Here is a 25,480-nt window from a genome sequence, read left to right on the forward strand (position 1 = left end):
ACACCAGTCAAGAGCAAATAAATTCCTGGGCAGTTACTTCAGAGAAAGGACGTTACTTCCCACCTTAAACCTGTCAGCCATCCCATTAACTCCTGTCCACTCAAATAGTATTGGTATAGACGTCATCATAGAGACAACTGAAGTCATTATGAAAATTGTCTACAATCAAATATTTGCGGTACTTTGGTCTTGATATCAATTACCCCTTTTTCCACCTCAATGACTTAAGAGACATATACTTAAGATAGTCCATGAAAACTGGAGTACATCTCTTAAATTCTTTGAGTAATACATACAATGAGAATGATAGTCTTTGAATTTACACTTCATTGTTATTGTTAAAATTAAAAACAATTTTAAAAATGTGAAAATCTTTAAATATATAAGGGATTATTATAATTTTGTGAACGTGCAAATTCTGTTTCAATTTCTAGTTAGACGATATTTAGACATCAACTTAAAACACCCAAAATACTTTATTATGAAATATCTAAAAATGTTGCAAGCTTTATGGGAACAGAATTCTCTGTAATCAGGATGTTGGTTAAAATTCCTTAATTTTATGGTCATAAGTTAAGGTCTATGTTTAGTTGATTCTTGAAAATCAGATTCAACATTAAAACATTTGTACATATGCCATTTCTCATCTCCTCCAGATGTACTTAGTAAACAATTTCTTCACTGTTATTTCCACACTTTTAATTTATAGACTGATATTCAGCTATCTGGTAAACATCAAAAGGGTCCCAAAGAGTTGTTTTCAAAGTCTTTGCATTGAGTGTCTGTTCAATGAAGGTTGCTAAACGTTGATCTTCAAAATGCTGTGCTTCTCAAGGGCACAGCAAGAGATGCATCTCCTGTCTTTGATGGGCTGACAGACTTCAACTCTTATCAAGGCACCAAATGGGAACTTGCCAGCTATAAAACACATGCTGTTGTCAAGCTGAGTACTGGAACTCGTTCCAGACCTCTGTGTCCCTTGCTGCTTCAGCTAATCAGTCAGCGAGTGTGACAGTTTTATGAGCTAAATGTTTCTCAGGCCTACATCCTTGTTTTTCCTTGTTCTTTCTTAAAGATTCTTGTTACTGTTGTATTTTTATTTTTTAACTTTTGAAATTAAGATATAATTACATTATTTTCTCCCTTCCCTCCCCTCCATCCAGTATCTCCCATGTACCCTCTTGCTTGCTCTCTCAGTTTCCTTGATACTAAAACACTTGAGAGTAACATGCAAGATGGGAAACTAGTAAGTGTTAAGACATTCCAGGAGCTTCTTAGTAGTTTATGCTGAAAGACAAATTATTATACAATATTAATATTTTCATAACAACTGCGAAAGGTTAAAACTGCTTATCTTCTGGACCAGTAAAAGGAAATATGGGGTTGCACAGCATCAGTTCAAGAGGAAGAAGAGGACGCACAAGGACAGACAGATTCAAGTGTGACAACAGGGTGTGGTCAGCGGTTAGAAGTCATGACTTGCAGGCAGGAGAAGTCTTCTCAGGGGAAGTTTAGTGTGGGGCCAACTGCCTAAAGTCACTGAGTCATTTTTGGGACAATAACTTCCAACTGATCTGTACTTTTCAACTATGTATTACCATTTTTAGAAATTAATCCTAAGAGTCAAAACAATGCCCATAGCTACATGTAACATGCAATATTCAAAGGTCCTTCCAGTATTGTTTTACTATTCAATATCATCAAGATTCTTACAGTGTAATGCTATGCAAAAATATCAAGTGCCTTAAAGTTCTTATTCAGTGGGATCGACATTCTTCTACTAGTCTCTCCATATCACTGCATAAAAGACAAATGAAATTGAACTGTGCACATGTCAACAGAGTTCATTTCCTGCTGTTGGGCCATCAGTTGATTAATTATTATCCTTCTCTATGCTTCTGTTTAAGGAATGAATATATAACATTTTGGTAATCAGAAAGACATATTGCTTTGACTGAAGCAGAGTTCATTGTATAGTTCAAACAGATTCATATGCATGCGGTTGGGGTAAAGCTAACACTATTCAGACTGTTTACACATGTAAGTCTCCTTGCAGTTCTGTATGTGTGTGCATATGCCTACGTGTCTGTCTCACCTCATAGGTACTTTGAAAGAAACTTTGTAGTCAATATTACCAGAATCTCCTTTTAACATTTAAAAACAGAGAAGTTTCTATTATTAAAGTTTGCAAGATTTTGCCCGGTGCTGTTTTTAAGATGACACACTTGGGGCCAGGGAGATGGCTCAGTGGTTAAGAGCACTGGCTACTCTTCCAGAGGTCCTGATTTCAATTCCCAGCACTCACATAGCAACTCACAACCATCTGTAACTCCAGTTCCAGGAGACCCAACACCCTCTTTTGGCCTCAGTAGGCACCACACATGTGTGTGTAGTGCACAGAAATACATGCAGGCAAAGTACCCCTATGTGTAAAATAAAAGAAAAAAATTAAAAGACGGCATACTTTCTGTGCCAGTTTCTTAAAATATGGGCACAATAGTGACATTTTATACATTTGCAAACGTGTGTTTAATTTAGTGCTTGGGCCCTGAGTCTCAGCCTTCATAATCCTATCAGGATAGAACTCAGGCACGCAGCTGCCCAGCTGAGAGCCCTTAATGAGCCTCCCTACAGATGTAAACATTGTTCTCAAGGGAGGGACATTCTCAGGATTTTGATGCTGCAGTTCACTGGCCAGTCCACAACACAATTAGGAAACATCCATTAACCTCACAAGTAAAATTCGAGACTCTATGTTCCTTTTCAACTCCTAAAGAGAACTAGAGGGAGACAGAACTGGCCACTGGAGAGAGCATAACTGTATGCTGCCTGGGACCCCTCAGCTACCCACAGAAGCCAGCATGTCTTGGGTCCTGCTTTCTGTCCTTTGGCTCATCATTCAAACCCAAGGTAAGTGTAGACATCTTACAGGAAAAAAATCAGATTATTTGATGAGTATACACATGAGAAAAATGACCTTTTCACTCACAATGCAAAGGTCAGTACAGTTTACACAGTGTATTTCTTGTGTCTTTATCTCCTGAAGTAAACTATATACTTATATACATTCATAGTAGTTTATACATACATATATATGGATGATGGTTATTTTTTAGATCACATGTGAAACATGTATTCTAAAGCTCACTTTTTTTCAAATCTCATATACTTCATCAAATAAAAATCATGCTTGTATATATGACATTTTTCAAAATAGATGAAACAAATGTTGATTTATTCTTCTATTTACATTTATATTAGTAAGTGAAACTGTATTGACATAGTCATTAATCAAGGCTATTTATGAATTGGTACTTTGGGATATTTCTCAGTAGTAGGGAAGGATTCTCAGTAGTAGGGCATAGTCAAAAGAAAACTCCTGGAAAGGTAACTCTCCCTTCGAAGCCAATTATTGAGAGATTAACCAACAACTTGATAACCATTATCTGTTTCCTTACTACATTACGTATAAGTGAAGTGCATCAATGCCATCACTGGTTATCTTGCTAGTGGTGGTATCATAATCATGTTAAAGAGTCAGATGCTGGGAGCCTGCACATTTCCATTCACAAACATGTACATAGTAAATCTTCTGCTGAAACAGTTGAAGACTACAACTAGGAATTTATCTAAGCTCAAACAGTCACTACTTGTTCAATGATCCTATGCAAAGGTTCTGATCTAGGGTTGGCTGTAGTCTTTGTATTTCTCATATGTTTCTTACATTGTTAATCCCTCATGAGGTTCCCAAAGAGATGGTAAAGTAGAATAACATCAGTAGAATAACATTGACAATAATTGCATCATGTATACATATATACTAATGAAATCTTTTTAAGTCCATTTAATCAGTGAACTCTGTGGTCACAATTATGGCTGCTATTTACACAATAATTTAGTTAAGTGTCTCACCACTAAAGAACTCTGATTGCCCTAATAAGACTCTGTCTCAAAGCTGTGGAAACACAAGCATTCAATGGGCTGATTGGCCTATGTGAACAATTGCAGAATTCCTGAAAAAGAGAAAAGATGTGCTTTCATTTTTCTGTGACAGGGCTGCAGAGTTTCACACAGTTTATACGTGCAGCTTTTATACTAATCTATATAGACAAGGGATAGGAAGGCAGAGTGACTTTCATTAAGCCTTTTAGCTAGGACAGCAAGTCACAAATTTTGACTCTGAATCATTTCTTTCCTTACCATTTGTAAACAAGAGAAACTATCTATCTGGCATAACTTGAAGTACATTAAGAAGAACCTTTTATTATAAAAAGTTTCCCCATGTGCTCTCCATTTCTTTAAATTTTCTCTGAGAAAGGTCAATAAGAGCTTTATATCCTGTGAGACCTACAGTTTTGAGGGTAAAACTGTAAAGAAAGATCATCTTGGCTTATTGTCAACAGAGGCATGAAATCATTGGGAATAGGGTCTCTCCTAAGAGTAAAGTGTTACTTGCACATGGAAATCTTCATTTTTAGAGAGGGTGGTCAGAGAAATTGCAAATTGAAGAGGACTGCAAAGGAATGCCCCCAGTTACTATAGGCGGAGTCCTGATTTACCAATCAGTGTTCTTAATGCAAGATGAACTGCTTCTCTACAAGGAGGTACACAGTTTTCCATGTTGTTCTCGAAGGTAGGGAGACAGGAAACAATCCTTTGTGGTTGAAATTGAGGCAGGGCAGCAATCAGTCTGTTTTGAATGGTTAATTCACGTCCACAGGACAAAGCAATGGGCCAAACAAGTCAGAACCCTGTCAGTCTTTCTTACCAAAGTTTTCTGGCTTTTTCTAGTGATAGATACAAAGTCGGCCCCCGAATTAAAGCTCCATGAAATAGTTCGTCCTAAAAAATTACCCTTTTCACACAGAAGAGGATCCGAGCACAATCAGACAGAGAGCGATGCCAAAGAGGTAAGTCACGTGTCACAATCCCCTGAGGACAAAAATGAAGGGCTTTGGGGAGCAGTGTGATATCAGAGTCAACTTCCAGCAGCTTCATCTCGCAGTCCCTCTATGAGCTAAGCTTTTGAAGACTCTAAGATGTGATGCTCAAGGGGGACACAGAAGGGTTCTTGGGGTATGAAGTTTATCAGAAACATCCTTAAACCACAGACAAACAAATAGGCAGACAACAGCATGGCTAGATGTCTTAAGGGAGTTCATGCCCCAGCACCAAAGATAGACATGACAGGTCTCTGAAATGGAATCAGGCTCAAGGGGAAAGTTTAGGGGTTCCCTCTTACAGGTTTCTGAGGAAGTTGGGGTTTCTACAACAGGAGTCTACAGACAAGCTCTTTGATTCCCAGAGAGCAAGGAAGGAGGCTGGGAACAGGATCCTTGGCCAGTAGTAGCCCTTCAAAATGTCCCAGTTTGTAAGGTTACTTCCTAAGGTGGGCAATCTGGACACCTGGAAGTCTGTTAGCTAAAGCTTTGCAGACAGTGCTCTGGGGAGGATGCCAGTGTCAGTATCTGTGAGAGAGGAGGGGCTGCCACAGGTGCTGTGGCCTGAGCAGCAGTCTCATCTTAACTCTGTGGAGGAGAGACAGCCTTGACTTCTCAGGACCTGGTTATAATTTAACATCAGAGAAGCAACTGCCCAACTTGACAATAAAGGCAAAGCTTCTTGGATGTGCCCTCAAATTTGTGAGAGCAAAGGACTCACAAGCAAGACAGATAGTTTTAGAAGGAGACATTCTTTCCTTTCAGCCTTTTCATACTCCTGCCTTCTCTTCGCCCACCCACTCCCCAGTGATTATACTTTTCTGCAATGTAGAAAGGTATTCTACCATGTTGCCAATGTTTCCTCATTCTGTAATATTTATCACTTAATTCTTAGTGGATTTTTAAAACCATTTTATAGTATATTTCAATGGAAATATATTTCAAGATATGATGCTTTCTTGTCCTGTTGGTAAGTTCTTATGGTACACAGGATAGTATATTATGCATTAAAGCAAATGACAAGTCTCTGTGTCACAGAATAGAGATAGATTAATGTGTGTGGCTGTCAAGTGATTATGTTTTAGGAATCCGTATTAATATACAAATTACATTTTTTTAGATATAGGAGATAAGATGTAAGAGAAATGCTTTAAACTTCTGTATTTCTGCTATTTTAATGCATAGTGTACATAATTGGTGTGTTATCATTTTTAGGTTGGCTGAGAACTATGTACTTATAACTACTTTATTAAATATTTTCAGGAAAAATATGCGCCTGAAGTTCAATATCAGATCATACTAAATGGAGAAGAAATTATCTTTCACCTGAAGAGAACCAAGTAAGGACAATTATTTCCTGAAAGCCCAGCCACTGGTTGTATTATCAGAATATTGGGACACTTCTTGGCTTTGGCTTTATTTCTGCAGCTGTGATAAAATATCCTGACAAAATCATATTAGGGGAGAAAGCGGTGACTTTGGCTTACAGTTCCAGGCTGCAGTTCATCATTGCAGGGAATCACAGTGGCAGGATCTTGAAGCAACTGGTCACATCTCACCCACAGTCAGAAGGAGAGTTAGGATGGGAGCATGTTTCCTGCTCAGCTAACTTTGTCTATTCTAACACTCCAAGGCCCCAAATCCAGGAATGGTGTCATCCAGTGCACTTTCAGGCTTGGTCTTCCCACATTAGTTAAGGCACCCAAGACAATCACCCACAAATGTCCACAGGGGCTGCTATGCCCAATAAGAGGCAGAAACAGTAGACCCTCCAGAAGCTAGCTTGTCTTACACAGTGAGACAAGAGATAAAGATGTCTCAAACTAGGTGGGAGGTGAGGACTCACATAGGAGTTTGTCCTCTGATCTCCATGTATATGCTGCAACATATGCAATTACACACAAACATGCACATACAGAGACCTCCCCACCCACCCATACATTCACAAGATTACCCCTAAGCCTGAATCAGGGTACACAACCTAGAGATAGATTCTGGGGGAAGAAAGAAGGGGTATCATGAGTTTTCTAACAGTCAGTGAGCCTCCTTTGTTGGTCTCTTACCCATACCTGTGACTCAGCACCCTCCAAAGTCCCTGTCCTTGCTCCAAAGAATCCCATCAAGACTCTACCCATTCATGTTTGAAGATGAATCTGCAAGTGAAAAGTAATTGAGTGAATTCCCCTATTTGGGTTAATAAGTGTAACTTCATGCTTTGATTTATTTTACTAGGAAAGTCCCAATGTTGGAAAAAGATCAATGGTCAAAAGTCAACTCGGTATACACAGTTATTCCCATAGTACAGAAGATGATGACAGATAAATCAGTATTTGTTGGTATCATGAGTGCATTATGCAGCTTTCTACTCTCCACAGGCATCTCCTGGGGCAAGACTGTACTGAAACATCTTACTCAGCCAGAGGAGAAGAGGCGACCAGACGCTCTCAGGATGTGGTAGGCTCTGAATCCATCCTGGGATCGGCCATTTGCCTTGTAAAATACATAGGCCTGAGGATAGCTTTTAAATGCATCAAATGACTGGGAAGATAAGTGATTATTCATGGTCAGAGAGACAACTTTTCAAAGATAAGAGTGGACGCACAGTAACACTCATACACACAATGCTAATGTACCTACACACCCAATTAGACATCCCCATAAACTTAACTAAAGTCATTTAAAAATATTTATTTATTATTTGTGTATTTATTTATTTACTTTGTATGTGTGTGTGCCTGCATGTGTGTGCGTGCATGTGTGTGTGTGTGTTTGTGTGTGTAAAATGTCTACATTTAAATAGTGCAATATATTTTCTACCCCAGAAACCCTGCTACTACGAAGGCCACATCCTGAATGCAAGGGACTCTCTTGCCAGTATCAGTACATGTGATGGATTGAGGTGAGAACTGTCATAGAGCATATTAAATACTAAGAGACTTTTTGTCACACAGCCTTAAGTCTTCCCCATATCTTCTGTTGCCTTCTTACTATTTGGATTGTTCTTGTTCACCACTAATCCATAAACCACTGGACTCTATGGTAAACTGAAGAGCAAACTATCGTGGTACAGTCACTTCATTAACTGTTGCTCTAGAAGTCAGTCCCAGCTCTGTCAAAGTTGAACACTGGACCTCAACCACATCTGTGTCCATTACCAAGTTCATCTACCTCACTCCTGGTATCTTTTGTGTCTGTCATGTTTTCTTTTTTTTTTTTTTTTTTTTGGTTTTTTCGAGACAGGGTTTCTCTGTGTAGCTTTGCGCCTCTCCTGGAACTCACTTGGTAGCCCAGGCTGGCCTCGAACTCACAGAGATCCGCCTGGCTCTGCCTCCCGAGTGCTGGGATTAAAGGCGTGCGCCACCACCGCCCGGCTATGTTTTCTTAACTAACATGTCGTGTGTGTAGTTTTTTTAAGTCTCTCTTGTGATTAAAATGTGAAATAAAACATGTAATTGTTATTCTAGCATGATTCATATTTAACATGACATCACTTTTTCTGCATTATCAAAGTGCCTCCAGGACATAGTTTCTTGCTGGCGTTTACAATGGCTTTACAATATATCAACATATGGAGTAACTTTCTAGTTCTAAGCTAATTATCTTCAGAGAAAAGGAGTCTTTAAGCTATTCTTAGTCCCAGTTTGTTCCCCAGCAGTTCTAAATGAACCTTTTGTTGTTCTCTCTAGAGTTCTGAGTGTCTAAATAGTCATTTACTCCGTTCTCCACTCTGTTCATAGAAACTGTCAAGAAATGTTTGACAAATGAATAAGCAAACTGTTGGAGAATATTTAATAGACTCATGGTGTTAACTCCAAATTCTTTGGAATTACTTTATTTTATTAATTCTTGAGGCTACTCTGGTAAATGGCATAGATTTCACTTTTTTTTACATTTATTGAAAATAGCCTTTTCCTCACATAATATGTCCTGATTATGACTTCCCCTCACTTTACTCCTCCCAGTTCCTCCACCATCTCCACCCATCCAGTTCTACCTCCTTTCTGTCTCTTATTAGAAAATAAACAGGATTCTAAGGGATAATTATACTATATTGTACTATACTATACTACACTATGCTATGTTATACAATACTGTACTGTATTATGCTATACTATACTATATGACACTATACTATGGCAATACAAAAACTAATACATAGGAATAGGATAAAACAAAAAACCAGAAGGAAAAGAGCCCAAGAAGAGACACAAGAAACTGATACAGACACAGACACCCACTCACTCTCACGCTCAGGAATCCTGTAAAAACCACTAAATAGGAAACCATAAATACATATGCAAAGACGTATAAGGTAAAAATAGAGAAAAAAATAAATAATAAAATAAAATAAAATAAAAAATGTATGTATACATACACATATGTATGTATTTTAAAGCCCTAACATGGAATTATGAGACAAAACCTCCAATGATAACATTGAGTTCCTTTTCTGTTGGCAAGTAGCTGGGTATACAGCCTACTCTTAAGAGTAGTTTGTTTCCCCAGTGAGACTCCCTTGGAGAAAGCCGAATTTTCATTCGCAAGTGGTTATCAAAGGAGATGGCTTCTGAGTTGGAGATGGGGACATGTGTCCACTTCTCCTTTTAGCTCTAGGACCCTATCTGCTGCAGACCTATGCAGACCCTGCACATGCTCTCTCAGCCTTTGTGAGTTGACATGTGCATTACCCTGCTGATTTAGAAGATCTTTTTAAATTGGTGTCCTCCATCCCCTCTGATTCTTACACTATTTCTGACTCTTCTTCCTCAGGGTTCCTTTTAAGCCTTGAGGGGGAGGAATTTGACCAAGACTTCCCATTTAGGACTGAGTGTCGCAGGGTCTCTCACTCTCTGTGTAATGTCTGGCTGTGGGTCTCTGTATTTGTTACCATCTGCTTCAGGAGGAAGCTTCTCTGATGATGGCTGAGCAAGACACTGATTTATGAGTAGAGCAGAATGTCATTAGGAATCATTTCATATCGACAATTTTTTTTCAGAACAATAGTATTTGACTTTACCCTAGGTCCCTGAGCTATCTAGTCTCATGTTCTTGGTCACCTAAGCAGTGTCAAGTATCTCATGGAATGGGCCTTAAGTCTAATCAGATATTGGCTGGTTACATCCGCAAGCTTTGCGCCACCATTGCACTAACATATCTTGCAGGCAGAACACCATTGTAGATCAAAGGGTTTGGGGTTTTGTTGGTGTTTACATTTCTCTTTTGGTAGCATGCAGAGCACCTTCCTGTACCAAAGATGACAGCTTATAGTGGTAAAGGCTCTATGTAGGCACCAAGTCCACTTCTCCATATTCAATTAGTTGTGTAGTGCTGTCTTTAGCAATGGGACCTAGCTGTCAATGTGGAGAACAACCTGTATCCTTGGCAACAGTGTGGGTTATTTGGGGGTTCCCATGAGACCCCTTTGCCCAACAATTCAATTAGATGTTATTTAATCCCTGAGAAGCTTTGTTTTGTGACAAGAGATAGTCAATTGGGGCTTTGTCTCCCCAATTATTTGGTGATTTCATCTAGATCCCCTTCACATATGTCTGCATTTTCCTGTACTAAGTTTTTATACTCCCCCTCAAACGGCCCTTAATTTTAGCTATCCCTCTCCATATTACCTTGTTCATCCTCTCTTCTCTCCCCTCCCCTGTTGAACCTCCCATTTCAGTCTCTTTCATCCATCTATAACTATCTACTCTACCTGGAGAGATCTTTCCCCCCAGCACTTTAATTTATACCTAACCTGTGATTCTACAGATTGTAGCTTAATTATCATTGGTTCAATAGCTAATATCCACATATAAACAAATAAATACCATATTTGTTATTCTGGGTCTAGGTTACCTCACTCAGGATGATTTTTTTCTACTCTCATCCATTTACCTGCGAATTTCATGATGTCATTTTTTTTAAAGTGCAGTACTATTCCATTGTGTAAATGTACCACATTTAAAAAAAAAACTATATTCATCTGTTGAGGTAAATCTTGGTTGTTTCTAATTTCTGGCTATTATGAATAGAACAGCAATGAACAGGGTTGAGCAAGTGTCTTCGTGGTAGGATGAAGTGTCCTTTAGAAATATGTCCAAGAGTGGTATAACTGGATCTTTTTTTTTAATTTATTTTAATTTATTTTGCAATACAATTCAGTTCTACATATCAGTCATGGATTCCCTTGTTCTCCCCCCTCCCGTCCCCCTCACCTTCCCCCCAACCCCCCCCCCATTTCCATCTCCTCCAGGGCAAAGCCTTCCCCACAGACTGAGGTCAACCTGGTAGACTCAGTCCAGGTAGGTCTAGTCCCCTCCTCCCAGGCCGAGCCAAACAATCCTGCATAGGCCCCAGGTTTCAAACAGCCAACTCATGCAATGAGCACAAGATCTGGTCCCACTGCCTGGATGCCTCCCAAACAGATCAAGCCAATCAACTGTCTCACCCATTCGGAGGGCCTGATCCAGTGGGGACCCCTCAGCCATTGGTTCATAGTTCATGTGTTTCCATTCATTTGGCTATTTGTCCCTGTGCTTTATCCAACCTTGGTCTCAACAATTCTCGCTCATATAAACCCTCCTCATTCTCGCTAATTGGACTCCCAGAGATCCACCCGGGGTCTAGTCATGGATCTCTGCATCCAGATCCCTCAGTAGTTGGATGAGGTTTCTAGCACAACAATTAGGGTGTTTGGCCATCCCATCACCAGAGCAGGTCAGTTCGGGCTGTCTCTCGACCATTGCCAGCAGTCTGTTGTGTGGGTATCTTTGTGGATTTCTGTGGGCCTCTCTAGCACTTTGCTTCTTCCTATTCTCATGTGGTCTTCATTTACCATGGTCTCCTATTCCTTGTTCTCCCTCTCTGTTGTTGATCCAGCTGGGATCTCCCGCTCCCCCAAGCTCTCTTTCCCTCAACCCTCGCCTTTCATTACCCCCACTCATGTCCAGGCTGTTCATGTAGATCTCATTCCATTTCTCTGTCATTGGGTGATCCCTGTGTCTTTCTTGGGGTCCTGTTTTCCAGGTAGCCTCCCTGGTGATGTGAGTAGCAGACAAGTCATCCTTGTTTCATGTCTAGTATCCTGCTATGAGTGAGTACATACCATGTTTGTCTTTCTGAGTCTGGGTTACCTCACTCAGGATGATTTTTTCTAGATCCATCCATTTGTCTGCAAACCTCATGATGCCATTGTTTTTCTCTGCTGAGTAGTATTCCATTGTGTATATGTACCACATTTTGTTTATCCATTCTTCAGTTGAAGGGCATCTGGGTTGTTTCCATGTTCTGGCTATTACAAACAATGCTGATATGAACATAGCTGAACAAGTGCTCTTATGGTGTGGTTGAGCATTTCTTGGGTATATGCCCAAGAGTGGTATAGCGGGATCTTGGGGGAGATTGATTCCCAATTTTCTAAGAAAGCGCCATATTGATTTCCAAAGTGGTTGTACAAGCTTGCATTCCCACCAGCAGTGGAGGAGAGTTCCCCTAGCTCCACATCCTCTCCAGCATAAGGTGTCTTCAGTGTTTTTGATCTTAGCCATTCTGACAGGCGTAAGGTGGTATCTCAGAGTTGTTTTGATTTGCATTTCCCTGATGATTAGGGATGTTGAGCAATTCCTTAAATGTCTTTCGGCCATTTGAGTTTCCTCTGTTGAGAATTCTCTGTTTAGTTCTATAGCCCATTTCTTAATTGGACTGTTGGGCATTTTGATGTCTAATTTCTTGAATTCCTTATATATTCTGGATATCAGTCCTCTGTCAGATGTGGGGTTGGTGAAGATCTTTTCCCATTCTGTAGGCTGTCGCTTTGCCTTGTTGACCGTATCCTTTGCTCTACAAAAGCTTCTCAGTTTCAAGAGGTCCCATTGATTGATTGTTTCTCTCAGAGTCTGTGCTACTGGTGTTCTATTTAGGAAGTAGTCTCCTATGCCAATGCGTTCAAGACTACTTCCTACTTTCTCTTCTAGCAGGTTCAGAGTAGCTGGATTTATGTTGAGGTCCTTGATCCACTTGGACTTAAGTTTTGTGTATGGTGATAGATATGGATCTATTTGCAGCCTTCTACATGTTGATATCCAGTTTTGCCAGCACTATTTGTTGAAGATGCTTTCTTTTTTCCATTGTGCACTTTTGGCTTCTTTGTCAAAAATTATATGTTCATAGGTGTGCGGATTAATGTCAGGGTCTTCAATTCGATTCCATTGGTCCACATGTCGGTTTTTATGCCAGTACCAAGCTGTTTTTATTACTGTAGCTCTATAGTAGAGCTTGAAGTCAGGGATCGTGATGCCTCCAGAAGTTGTGTTATTGTACAGGATTCCTTTGGCTATCCTGGGTTTTTTGTTTTTCCATATGAAGTTGAGTATTATTCTTTCCAGGTCTGTGAAGAATTGTGTTGGTATTTTGATGGGGATTGCATTGAATCTGTAGATTGCTTTTGGTAAGATTGCCATTTTTACTATGTTAGTCCTGCCTATCCATGAGCATGGGAGATCTTTCCATTTTCTGACATCTTCTTCAATTTCTTTTTTCAGGGACTTAAAGTTCTTGTCATATAGGTCCTTCACTGGCTTGGTTAGTGTTACCCCAAGGTATTTTATGTCATTTGTGGCTATAGTAAAGGGTGATGTATCTCTGATTTCCTTCTCCGCTTCTTTGTCCATTGTATATAGGAGGGCTACTGATTTTTTTGAGTTGATCTTGTATCCTGCTATGTTGCTGAAGGTGTTTATAAGCTGTATCAGTTCCTTGGTGGAATCTTTGGGGTCGCTCAAGTATACTATCATGTCATCTGCAAATAGGGAAAGCTTGACTTCTTCCTTTCCAATTTGTATCCCCTTAATCTCCTTATGTTGTCTTATTGCTCTGGCTAGAACTTCAAGTACTATATTGAATAAGTATGGGGAGAGTGGACAGCCTTGCCTCGTTCCTGATTTTAGTGGAATTGCTTTGAGTTTCTCTCCATTTAATTTGATGTTGGCTGTTGGCTTGCTGTAAATTGCCTTTATTATGTTTAGATATGTTCCCTGTATTCCTGATCGCTCCAATACCTTTATCATGAAGGGGTGTTGGATTTTGTCAAATGCCTTTTCTGCATCCAGTGAGATGATCATATGGTTTTTTTCTTTGAGTTTGTTTATATGGTGTATTACATTGACGGACTTTCGTATGTTGAACCACCCTTGCATCTCTGGAATGAATCCTACTTGATCATGGTGGATAATTGTTTTGATGTGTTCTTGGAGTCTGTTTGCCAGTATTTTATTGAGTATTTTTGCATCAATGTTCATGAGGGAGATCGGTCTGTAGTTCTCTTTCTTTGTTGTATCCTTGTTTGGTTTAGGAATTAGAGTAATTGTATCCTCGTAGAAGGAGTTTGGTAATGTTCCTTCTGTTTCTATTGTGTGGAACAATTTAGAGAGCATTGGTATTAACTCTTCTTTGAAGATCTGGTAGAATTCTGCGCTGAAACCATCTGGTCCTGGGCTTTTTTTGGTTGGGAGACTTTTAATGACTGTTTCTATTTCGTTAGGGGTTATTGGACTATTTAAATAGTTTATCTGGTCTTGATTTAACTTAGGTGTGTGGTACCTATCCAGATAGTTATCCATTTCTTTCAGGTTTTCCAGTTTTGTCGAATAGAGGTTTTTGAAGTATGACCTGATGATTCTCTGGATTTCCTCAATGTCTGTTGTTATGTCCCCCTTTTCATTTCTGATTTTGTTGATTTGGATGCTCTCTCTCTGTCTTTTGGTTAGTTTGGATAAGGGCTTGTCTATCTTGTTGATTTTCTCAAAGAACCAACTCTTTGTTTCATTAATTTTTTGTATTGTTCTCTTTGTTTCTATTTTATTGATTTCAGCTCTCACTTTGATAATTTCCTGGCGTCTATTTTTCCTGGGAGACTGTGCTTCTTCTTGTTCTAGAGCTTTCAGGTATGCTGTTAAGTCTCTAGTGTGAGATTTCTCCAACTTATTTATGTGGGCATTTAGTGCTATGAATTTCCCTCTTAGTACTGCTTTCATAGTGTCCCATAAATTTGGATATGTGGTGTCTTCATTTTCATTGATCTCTAGGAAGTCTTTAATTTCTTTCTTTATTTCTTCCTTAACCCATTGGTGATTCAGTTGAGTATTATTCAGTTTCCATGAGATTGCAGGTTTTCTGTAGTTTTTGTTGTTGTTGAAATCCAACTTTAGACCATGGTGGTCTGATAGAACACAGGAGGTTATTCCAATTGTTTTGTATCTGTTTAGATTTGTTTTGTGGCCAAGTTAACTGGATCTTAAAGTAGATTGACTTCTGTCTTTCTGAGGAACTGCCACACTGATTTGCATAGTGGCTGTACATGTTTGCACTCCCACCAGCAATGGATAGTTGTTCCCCTTACTCCTCATCCCTCCCAGCATGAATGGTCATTTGCTTTATTGATCTTAGCCATTCTGACAGGTATAAAATGAAATGTCAAAGCAGTTTTGATTTTCATTTCCCTGATGGCTAAGGATATTGAATATTTCTTTAAGTGTTTCTCATTCATTTGATTTTCCTATTTTGAAAATTCTCTGTTTATATCTTTATCCTATTTTAAAATTGTTTTTTCTTGATATCTTTTTTTTTTAGTTCTTTATATACTTTGGATATTAGCCCTCTATTGGATGTGTAGTTGGTAAAAATCTTTCCCTATTCTACAGCCTGCTACTTTGAATGATGGTGTCCTTTGTTTACACAGGCTTTTCTGTTTCATGAGATCCCATTATTAATTTTGACCCTAGTGCCTTATGACACAGGTTTCCTTTCAATATTGGGCAAATGCTGATTGTAATTTGAATGAATACCTGTCATTTGCAAGGTCTGTGACTGAAGATCTATGTGTAAAACTGGAATTGAAGCAGAGTTATCACTCTATTCTGAGTGGGATGTATGAATGGGCATGGCAAGTCATCCTAAAACACAACCTTATATCCCGCAGGGGGTACTTCACACATCATGATCAAAGATATCTGATAAAGCCTCTACAGAGCACAGATGAGGGAGAACATGCTGTTCTTCCAATCATCCAGGGGGAAGCAGACACAGCTAATTACAAGCATGGTGAGAAGCATGCTGGCAGGAAACGAAGCCATTTTAGAATTTCCAGGTCCTTAAACAGCTCAAATGTGAGTATAGCTTTCTTACAGCCTATGAATTTTGACTGTCTATACAAGGATATAAGATACACAAATATATTCAGGAATGACTGGTATATGCAAAGCCTCTATTTACTTCTTTTTTAAAAAATTATTTTGGAGGGAAAGATGTAAATAGAGATGTGAGTAGAGATGATTATTAATGAGGTTCTCTTGTTATTTGCAACAGGACTTTCTTCAAGAACAGAAATATGTTGATCTCTTCTTGGTGTTGGATAATGCCTTTGTGAGTACAAAAGATGGCTGTACCTCTTTCTTAGTTCTCTCAACTTACAAGTCAACTTAAAAGTAAAAGAAGCCATGAACTTTTTTAGTTAGCAATGCATTTTTGTTCAACTAGATTTCTTGGCTGCTTCAGCTGCTTTGTTGACAACAGTTTTCACCCATCCCATCCCATTTATTATCAGTCACCAAATATTTATATAACAGCAATAGACTTAATACCATTTACCTATGTTCTAGTTTGCTTTCTGTTGCTGTGGCAAACACCATGACCAAATGCATCTTGGGGAGGGAAGGGTTTATTTGGCTTACAGCCAGTTGTCAAGGGAAGCCAAGGCAGAAAATCTAGGCAGGACCCGAGGTGAGGACCATGTGGAGCGCTGCTGCTGGCTTGCTTCCCTGGCTTGCTCAGCTGCCTTTCTTCTATAGTCCGCGTCCACCTGCCTAGGGCTGGTACAGCACACAGTGAACTGGGCCTTCCCACATCAATAAGCAATCAAGAAAATGCTCCACAGGGATCCCCACTGGCCAATCTGATGAAGGGTATTCTTCAACCAAGGTTCTTCTTCTTAGGTGACTCTATGTGGCGTCAAGTTGACAAAAGCTAACTGGCACATACCTATATAAAAAATTAAAGAAAAATATTTTACTAAAGTACTAGATTGTTTTAATATTTTACCATAAAATATAAATGTCAATTTAATAGGTATTATGTAAATATGAACACAAAACTATATATAGCTTATAGAAACATAAATATAAAGCAGCTAGAGCTTATGTTGCCTCATAATCAAATCTGAATTAATATTGAGTGAATGCAAAATATTTAAACTATTAATTTGATGTATTCAACTTTAAACTATTGATTTAAAGTATTCAACTTAAAGATGAATAAGAAAACCTGTAAATCCTATACCCATCAGCCTCTCACTTCAATTTTCTATTTTAATTTTGTATTTTTATATTATCTATTTTTCAGTATAAGATGTATAACGGGAATGTGACTCGGATAAGAAGCTTTGTGTTTGAGGTGATGGATCTGCTCAATGTGGTAAGGCATTTGTCATGATGTATATGTCCATGTCTGTGCTTGGGTCTTCCCTGTGACTTCCACTGTGTGGGGCTAAGAATCATCTAAGGGTGAGAGCTCATCAAGTCAAAAATCATATACAGTAACAAAGGCATCTTCTAGAATTTCTGTTTTCAAGATGGAAAATGATGATGTTTATTGTGTCCCTTTATCTATTACTTGTGATCACCAAGAATATTACAACGAATCCTGAGTGTTTTAATGAAAAAAATGTTTTTTCCCACAGATTTACAAAACCATAGATATTCAAGTGTCTTTGGTGGATATGGAAATCTGGTCTGACAGTGATAAGATAAAGGTGGAACCCAGGATTGGTGCCACATTCCAAAACTTCCTGAAATGGCATTACTCTACTCTGGGAAAAAAGAAGATCCATAACCATGCCCAGCTTCTCAGGTGAATTCCTTCTTGCCAGGGCAGGGATATGATGGCAGAGTGGGTGGTTATCTCCAGGACTTCTTGACAAGAATTTCTGCTCAGTCATATCTCTTCAATAAGTTGTAAACAACTTTATTACCACTTACTACTATTAGAAATTGACACATGAATTATGTGAAGGTCCTTATAAGATCAACAAAACACATTCTTCAATGCAATTGTAATTGTGGGTCTGTGATATGGCAGAAGCTGTGCCGGGCCCTCATTAACATACAGAAGGCTAGGATACACCAAGAGGGATCTATAACATCATTACCAAAGTTGTTGGTTTCCAGAGTCAGATTGTGATGGTGCCTCTCTACCTTTCACACAGTGGATCTGGCTTCCTCTATAGACGTGCAGGAATGGCAGCTGCGAATTCCTTGTGTTCTACATCTTCAGTGTCTGTTGTTGAGGTTTGTACACTTCTACTGAGATATCCTGTGATTCCATCTCCATGAAGACGAGAATTATGTCCTCTACCAGAGCAATCAGCTGAATTGATAAATCAAACTAGAAATGAAACCATTTTTGACCATTGCACTAAAGAGTCTGTGGACTGTGAAATGTTAGCCTTGACAAAGGCCTCATACTTCAGTTTGTATTAAAGAATGTGGACCACAATGTTGAGACAAAAAGGGGAGCCAGGGTCCCTATGTGGCCTCAAGTAGCTCTAAATGAATCCTTTGATATAGCTGGTCAGAGGTCAGAGAAGGAAAAGGGTACATGTGAGGCATCGTGTGCTCACTGCTATCAGTGGCATAAGAGTTACAACCACATTTTTACTGATGTGTGTCCATGCCTTGACATCTAATAGTACTTTCCATAGACAGTGCAATTAATCTAACCCTCATTTACCGAGAATGCAGTATTTAATAACTCAGTATTCTTGATTGAACTTGAGCACTGAGTGCTTTTAGGAGCCAGTCATCTCAAATACACTAGGCAAAAAGCAATGGCAGAAAAATGAACTTAAGGATACACTATTCTTCCTCTCCCAAGTATTCATATTAGACACTACACATTGACAATGACTGAGAAATAGCTGAATAAAATAAGAAGTAACAGGTTCTTCTATTTGTCCAGGCCAAAGGAAAGAATAATGTGGCTCTCGTAGCAGTGATGTCCCATGAGTTGGGCCATGCCCTTGGTATGAGGGATGTTGTATATAGCACCAAGTGTCCCTCTGGCAGCTGTGTGATGAATCAGTACCTGAGGTAAGATGGTATCATTCCAAAGTGAAGAGAAAAATCCCCATTCCTAAATAAATGTACTGTGCATATGTGGTAGGGGCACCTTTTCACAAAGGTTGGGTATCCTATTCATTCAACCTGCGAGTTCTTCATGCATATATTTTACCAAATTCAAGGATCATTCATTAAGATTTCTAAATATCCCACCATAGAGTTTATTAGTATGGTAACTACATCATTTTAACCTAAAAACACTATCCTGGTTATGATGATAATTTTATTCCAAGATAGCCAAGATATTATCTTTATCACCATCATCAACTGAGCAGTTGATTAACATATTTATTTATTATCTGATAATTCCAGTTACTTTACCAAAACTTCAGATAGAAAAAAAAAATGGATATAGCATCTTTTGTTCTTGAGATGCTCACAAATTGAAAGTTTGCCTGTAGATCATAGGAACCTCCATTTATTTCCTTTAACTATATCATGATTGTCATCTCTCACTGGCCAGCCCTCAGTGTGAGCTGAGTAGATGATAACAATGGTAACACTCGTCTCTTTTGTTACTTTGGATAATCTTGAACTCTTGTTACAGTTAGTCATCTACTGCTGGGCATGCAGCCTACCTGTATTAACTTTAGTGTCTGATTGTTAACTGGACACAATTTATAATCATCTGGGAACAGATTCTCAATGAAGGATTGCATGTTGGGTTGACTTATGGGTCTGTTGGGAGTTGTCTTAAGTAAGTTAATTGATGTGGTAAGACCCAGCTGGCTTTGGGTGGCACTATTCCCTAGGAAAAGGGTCTTGAACTACATAAGAGTAGAGAAATAGATCTGAGCACAAGCAAGCGAGCGTGCATGCATCCGTTTTTCTTTGCCCTTGATGGATGTGATGTGACTAGCTGTTTTGACTTCCCTTTATCTCCAAGTTGGCTTTTTTCAGGGTATTTTCTCAGAGAAATGCAACTAGGACCATCACAATGAGGACTTAAATTCTCTCCTCTCTGCTTCTGGATCACTCAGAGAAAACATTCCATTAGAATACTACACATGCTTCACCACCCACCATAGGCAGCATAGAGATGGGTACTCACCATAGGCAGGATAGAGATGGCCACCCATCATAGGCAGCATAGAGATGACCACCTACCATAGGCAGGATAGAGATGGCCACCCATCAAAAGCAGGATAGAGATGACCACCCACCATAGGCAGGATAGAGATGACCACCTACCATAGGCAGCATAGAGATGGCCACCCACCATAGGCAGGATAGAGATGGCCACCCACCATAGGCAGCATAGAGATGGCAATCCATCTCTATAGGTAAGGTAGAGATGGCCACCCACCATAGGCATGATAGAGATGACCACCTTCCATAGGTAAAATAAGAGATGACTACCCACCATAGGCAGCATAGAGATGACCACCTACCATAAGCAGGATACAAATGACCACCCTCCATAGGTAGGATAAGAGATGACCACCCATTATAGGCATGATAAAGATGACCACCCACCATAGGCAGCATGGATTTGACTACTCAATATAGACAGCATGGATTTGACCACCCCCCACAGGCAGGATACAGATGACCACCCACCATAGGCGGGATAGAGATATTCTGGACAGTGACTAAATTTGGAGTTTCCACTGGACTGGGTCCCACAGTGAGATTCATTAGATTTTTCTACTTACTTATCAGTCACAAGCTTCTATACCGTATATAATGCTATACTATTTTTTCTGTTACAGTTCAAAATTCCCCAAGGATTTCAGTACTGCCAGCCGCTCACTCTTTCAAGGATTCCTTTCATCTAGAAATGCAAGGTGTCTGCTGTCGGCACCTAGTCCTAAAAATATAATAAAACCAACCTGTGGGAACCAACTTCTGGAAGTGGAGGAAGGCTGTGACTGTGGCTCTCCTGAGGTATGAAATACATGAGGTTTGAAGGTGTATTTATTAAGATTTTAAAGCAGAACGAACTACTGGGGTAAAAGTTATACACTTTCATTTTCCATTTTCTTCTTTAAAAGACTTTATGTTTATTTGTGTTGTGTGTGTGAGGGAGAGTTTACATGTTTATGTGCATACACATAACATGGAGACTCAAGAGAGGGTGTCAAACCCCTTGGAATCAGAGAGATAGGTGGTTTTGAACTGGCAAACATGGGTTTTGAGATCTGAAGCTTCATCCTCAAGATTGTTTGGCAAGGACTCTTAGCTGCTAAGCCATCTCTCCAAACCCCTTTTCTTTTCGCAATGTTTGGAAATTAGTTCTGGAGATGAACTTGATATCTGAGTGTGACACAGATTTGTTAGTACTTAGTGCTTTGCTTTTCATTTTAGTTAACCACCCTGTGAAAAGCACACATGCACATGCACACACACAAAAAAAAAGAAAAGAAAAAAAAAACCCACCAGCATCTGTTTATAACACGATTGCACAAAGTCAAATATAGAGAAGGAGCAGTTACCCACAGCCTGCCGCATTCCTTGTAGTCACCGGGAAATTTCCAAGTTTCAGGCTAATAACTGATGACTCCATGTGAAACTTGTGATCTAGCCATGATTTTTGACAGCTCTTTGACAGTGCAGAAAGTGTCTTAGGTTTCTGTGCATCAGAGCATTTATTCAGAAGTTCAAATTGTGTATCAGATTCTTAATGTAATTGTTTAGAATTTGATTACTTGTTTGGAAGAATTTTCATATTTTCTTTTGTGCTGTCTAAGGTTTCCTTTTTGACATAGGATATAACTCATTGATTATTATTATTATTATTACCCATAGTGTCATTTTACTATTATCTTAGTGACTTATCAAATATCTTTAAGAGTTGACCCCAATTTATTCTATGTAGGTAATTACATCCCATACACAAGAAAATACAGTCTATACTTTTTAGTTATTATATCTTCATATATATCTTTCCCTTGTCTCATGGTATTTAGTAAACTTCCCATAAATAAACATGATACTCTTTGCTCTATCCTTTATTTTATTGGGTGGGTTTTTTTGCTATTTGTTTCCTATATTTCTTTATGATGATGATCTATCATTTATCCACAGTGTACATAAATAGGAAATCATGTTTAAATGCTTCAATTTTGGCTGCCAAAATTATCTACTAATTTTGCTACTTACCAAAATATCAGCAGCTGTTCCTTAATTTGGTGGATTGTATTTCTTTTAATCTGTACGATCAGGCAACCTTACATTTTGGACTAAGAAAACTCATAGTTGAAATACAGGTATTCTATTGATAAAATGGAGTTTAACTAATATAAATGTGTATGTTTGTGCATGCACATGCATGTGTACATCTGTGCATGTGTGTGTGTGTAATCATTACACATTTCAATAACATTATTATCCAGGCATGGTTAAAAAATTTCATTTTAATTTGAAAATTTTCCTCTATTTTCACTGGATAGTACAGCAATGTTCATCCTTGAAAATTTCAACAGATTTAAGTGCAATACCTTCTAGACAAAATTCATTTGAGGAAATTCTTTGTGATTTTTCCCCTCTTGATGTTTAATGACAGTGTTCACTGAGTGCAGCATTTCTTCCTATCATTAGTTCTCCCTGGTTATGGTCACTGGAATTGGTACAACAGAGCAAATAGGTTTAAAAAGGTTAACTTCTCTGATAAGGCCTGAGAGCTGCACTAATCCATGGGCATAGAAATATGAATTCAGTGGGAAGTTTGATTGTGTCCAGCTAGCAGGATAACAATAGCAGTCTTGTAAACTCCTTGGCCATGGATTCTTGGCCAGGTTTCCAGTGCCAGGCAAGAGTTTCCTCCTGTGTCCAATCAGAAAGCAGTTGGTTATCCCTATAACAATTGATTGCACTGCAGTGGATGGACCCTCACTTCGTAGAATATGGGTTATTAAAAGTAAAAGAAAACCAGTTCTGGAGGCAGCACTCAGGAGGCAAAGGTAGGCAGATCTGTGAGTTCAAGGCCCGCCTACTCTACATAGGAAGTTCTAGGGGAATCAGGGCTGCATAGAGAGACCCTGTCTCAAAAACAAAACAAACAAACAAACAAACAAAAATAGGACACAAAGTTGAGAGGGAATGGAAAGGAACGGGTTGGATCTGGAGGGAACTAGGGAGAATAGCAGGGCTAAATATGATCGAGATATATTCTATGAAATTCTCAAATAATTAATAAAGTATACTCTACAAAGTAAGAAAATCTTTCACTGTTCTCTTGTACTAAACTCAGAGATTGTTTTGTTTGTTCTTTTGTAGGAATGTACCAACCTTTGCTGTGAGCCCCTGACATGTAGGCTGAAATCTCAAACTGACTGTGAAGAAGAAGCATCCAACCATATCACGTGAGTACCATCTTGTCCAAGTTCACCAAAGGCCTTCTCACTTTTCTTTCAGATTTCAAAAAGGTATCCTGCTGGGCTCAATAACATACTAAAAACAAAGTTCACCTACACCTTTAAATGACTTAATTTTGTAGCGAAGCAGGAATACATTACACACAAAATCAAGCCTGTGTCATACATGTATGAGAAAATGGGTTACCCTGACATTTATAAGATGAGAGTTCCTGGGACTTCTGCTAAAATTGGTGTAATTTCCTATAGTTAACATAGTTAGTATGAAAAGAATTAAAGTGTATTTCTAACAAGACTTGACTGATAAGCACAATTCATCCTCTGTTAGAAATGATAGGTATTGTTAATAAGGTAGTCAGAAAATCAATAATCATTAAGAACTCAGTGTAAGATTTGACAGTTTTGTTCTTTTTAAAGTGTCTCCGTGGAATACAATCCAGGTTTTTGTTTTAGGGTGACCTGGAGATCAGTGTAATTTGGGGTAGTGAAACAAATAGCTTGGCATTTGGGATTTAGGTTTTTGTTTGGGTGTTAAATAGCCTCTGTATATAAAATCTGCAACAGCAACAGATATGAGAACACTGGGATTCAGGAGACAGACACAAGAGGGAAAGAGTTGTTCTGAGCCTTTTCTCAGACATTTCCAGGAATTAAAACTGCAGGGAGAGTAAAATCAAATGACCAACTCCAGCAGCACTCAGTGTCCTTCCTCAGGAAGGAACAAGGTCAAAGGAGAATGGAGAGCCCTCTTCTCCTTACTAAGCAGCGTTGAATACTTCAGTGAACTGTGATGTGGATCCACTCTACAGAGAATTCTGGAAATCATGCCGAGACTCAAAGCAGCATGTAGAGAAATGTATAAGGAGAACAAAGCAACCAAACAAAATCTTAGTTCCTTGGAGGGCTGGAATGATAGAACGACGCCCTCTTCCTATGTAAAATGGGAAGTTCAGTATCAATGGAGGAACATTGAGCTTGGACTCTAGATATTTAAATTCTAGTCTTAATTCTGAAAAATACTGTGGGATTTATGACAAGTTGGTGAATTCCATTCCTTCTTGAACCATGAAACTACTGATGTATTCTCTCAGAGTGTGCTTGCTAGGATTGTTTTAAGTCTATACATTTCCATTTGTATCAGTCTATAATATTTTACCAGATAGTAACCATTGCTTCTGTATTTTGTTTTTCTTTAATTAGAGAATGATCCAGTGTCTACTTCGCTGAGAAGCTTCTTTGCCAGGACAAAAGTCTAGAAGCTGATACACCAGGAGTCTTGCCTTGTTTCACTTTGTGCTTCTATGTAGACTGGCCTCTGAATGCCATGTGTGAATCCGTAGGTTCAATCACTGAACAATAACATCCCAAAATACACGCATATCTATAGTATGTAGACATGTTCTCAATATTTCCTAAATAATACCGTGTAACAATTATTTGCATAGCATTTTTTGTTGATGAGGTGTTAGAAGTAGTCTTAAGATGACAAAACATTTACAAGAATTTCAGTAGTTGTAAGCAAATATACTCCAGTTCTTATAAAGAACCTCCAGTCCAAAGATTTAGGTATCTGGGTATTCCTGGAGCCAATCTCTAGTAGACCCTGAAGGAAGACCTCTTTCCATTCTGCTTTCTGTGTTTTTACCAGTCTAGCCAACAAGTAAATAGATGTGAGATGCTGTCTATACATTCAGGTTTTATCTGCAGTGTGAATGTGAGAACCTTGAAAATGTGGTTTTAGTTTCAGTCTTTGCAGAACAAAAGAAAATGAACCTTTGCTGAAGTTCCTCAAAACACTCCACTGCATTGTTGAGTCAATCCCAAACTGCAAAATGACAAGTAATTTGACCCTAAATCTCTTCGCTAGTGTAGGAAGAGCAGAGCCTAGTCCCTTGCTGTTCCTCATTTTGTCTACCTCCCCAAGTGTCCCTGCTTAGCTGTCTCATGGAATATTGGTTACATCCAAACACTTTTCATTGATCAAATAGTTTCTCATGTTTTCTCTTACTGTCAGGTGTAAGATTTATTTTAAGAAATCTGTGTTGCTTGCAACTTAGTGGAA

At 38.9% G+C, this 25,480-nt stretch overlaps 1 protein-coding gene across 1 annotated transcript; it reads left to right on the forward strand.

The window, feature by feature from the left end:
* The first annotated feature begins 1,917 nt into the window (after positions 1-1,917).
* On the forward strand, positions 1,918-25,480 carry Adamdec1 (ADAM like decysin 1). Its single transcript, XM_052734240.1, has 14 exons — positions 1,918-2,910; positions 4,792-4,910; positions 6,204-6,280; positions 7,316-7,394; positions 7,763-7,839; positions 15,910-16,096; positions 16,296-16,352; positions 17,328-17,399; positions 17,665-17,834; positions 18,190-18,271; positions 18,942-19,072; positions 20,815-20,989; positions 23,321-23,406; positions 24,619-25,480. Exons 1-14 carry the CDS (start codon positions 2,823-2,825, stop codon positions 24,623-24,625), a joined length of 1,407 nt encoding a protein of 468 aa, XP_052590200.1. The 5' UTR covers positions 1,918-2,822; the 3' UTR covers positions 24,626-25,480.

This window comes from Peromyscus californicus, unplaced genomic scaffold (genome assembly GCF_007827085.1).
Source record: "Peromyscus californicus insignis strain IS unplaced genomic scaffold, ASM782708v3 Scaffold_12__1_contigs__length_115047231, whole genome shotgun sequence".
In the NCBI taxonomy this organism is placed as follows: domain Eukaryota; kingdom Metazoa; phylum Chordata; class Mammalia; order Rodentia; family Cricetidae; genus Peromyscus; species Peromyscus californicus.

Bases quoted from the DNA above. Each gene is read 5' to 3' on its own strand.
- Adamdec1 (XM_052734240.1), top strand. From the start codon at position 2,823: ATGCTGCCTGGGACCCCTCAGCTACCCACAGAAGCCAGCATGTCTTGG. The intron at 4,911-6,203 runs GTAAGTCACGTG...AAATATTTTCAG, and splicing joins CAGAGAGCGATGCCAAAGAG to GAAAAATATGCGCCTGAAGT. The intron at 17,835-18,189 runs GTGAATTCCTTC...CCTTTCACACAG, and splicing joins AACCATGCCCAGCTTCTCAG to TGGATCTGGCTTCCTCTATA.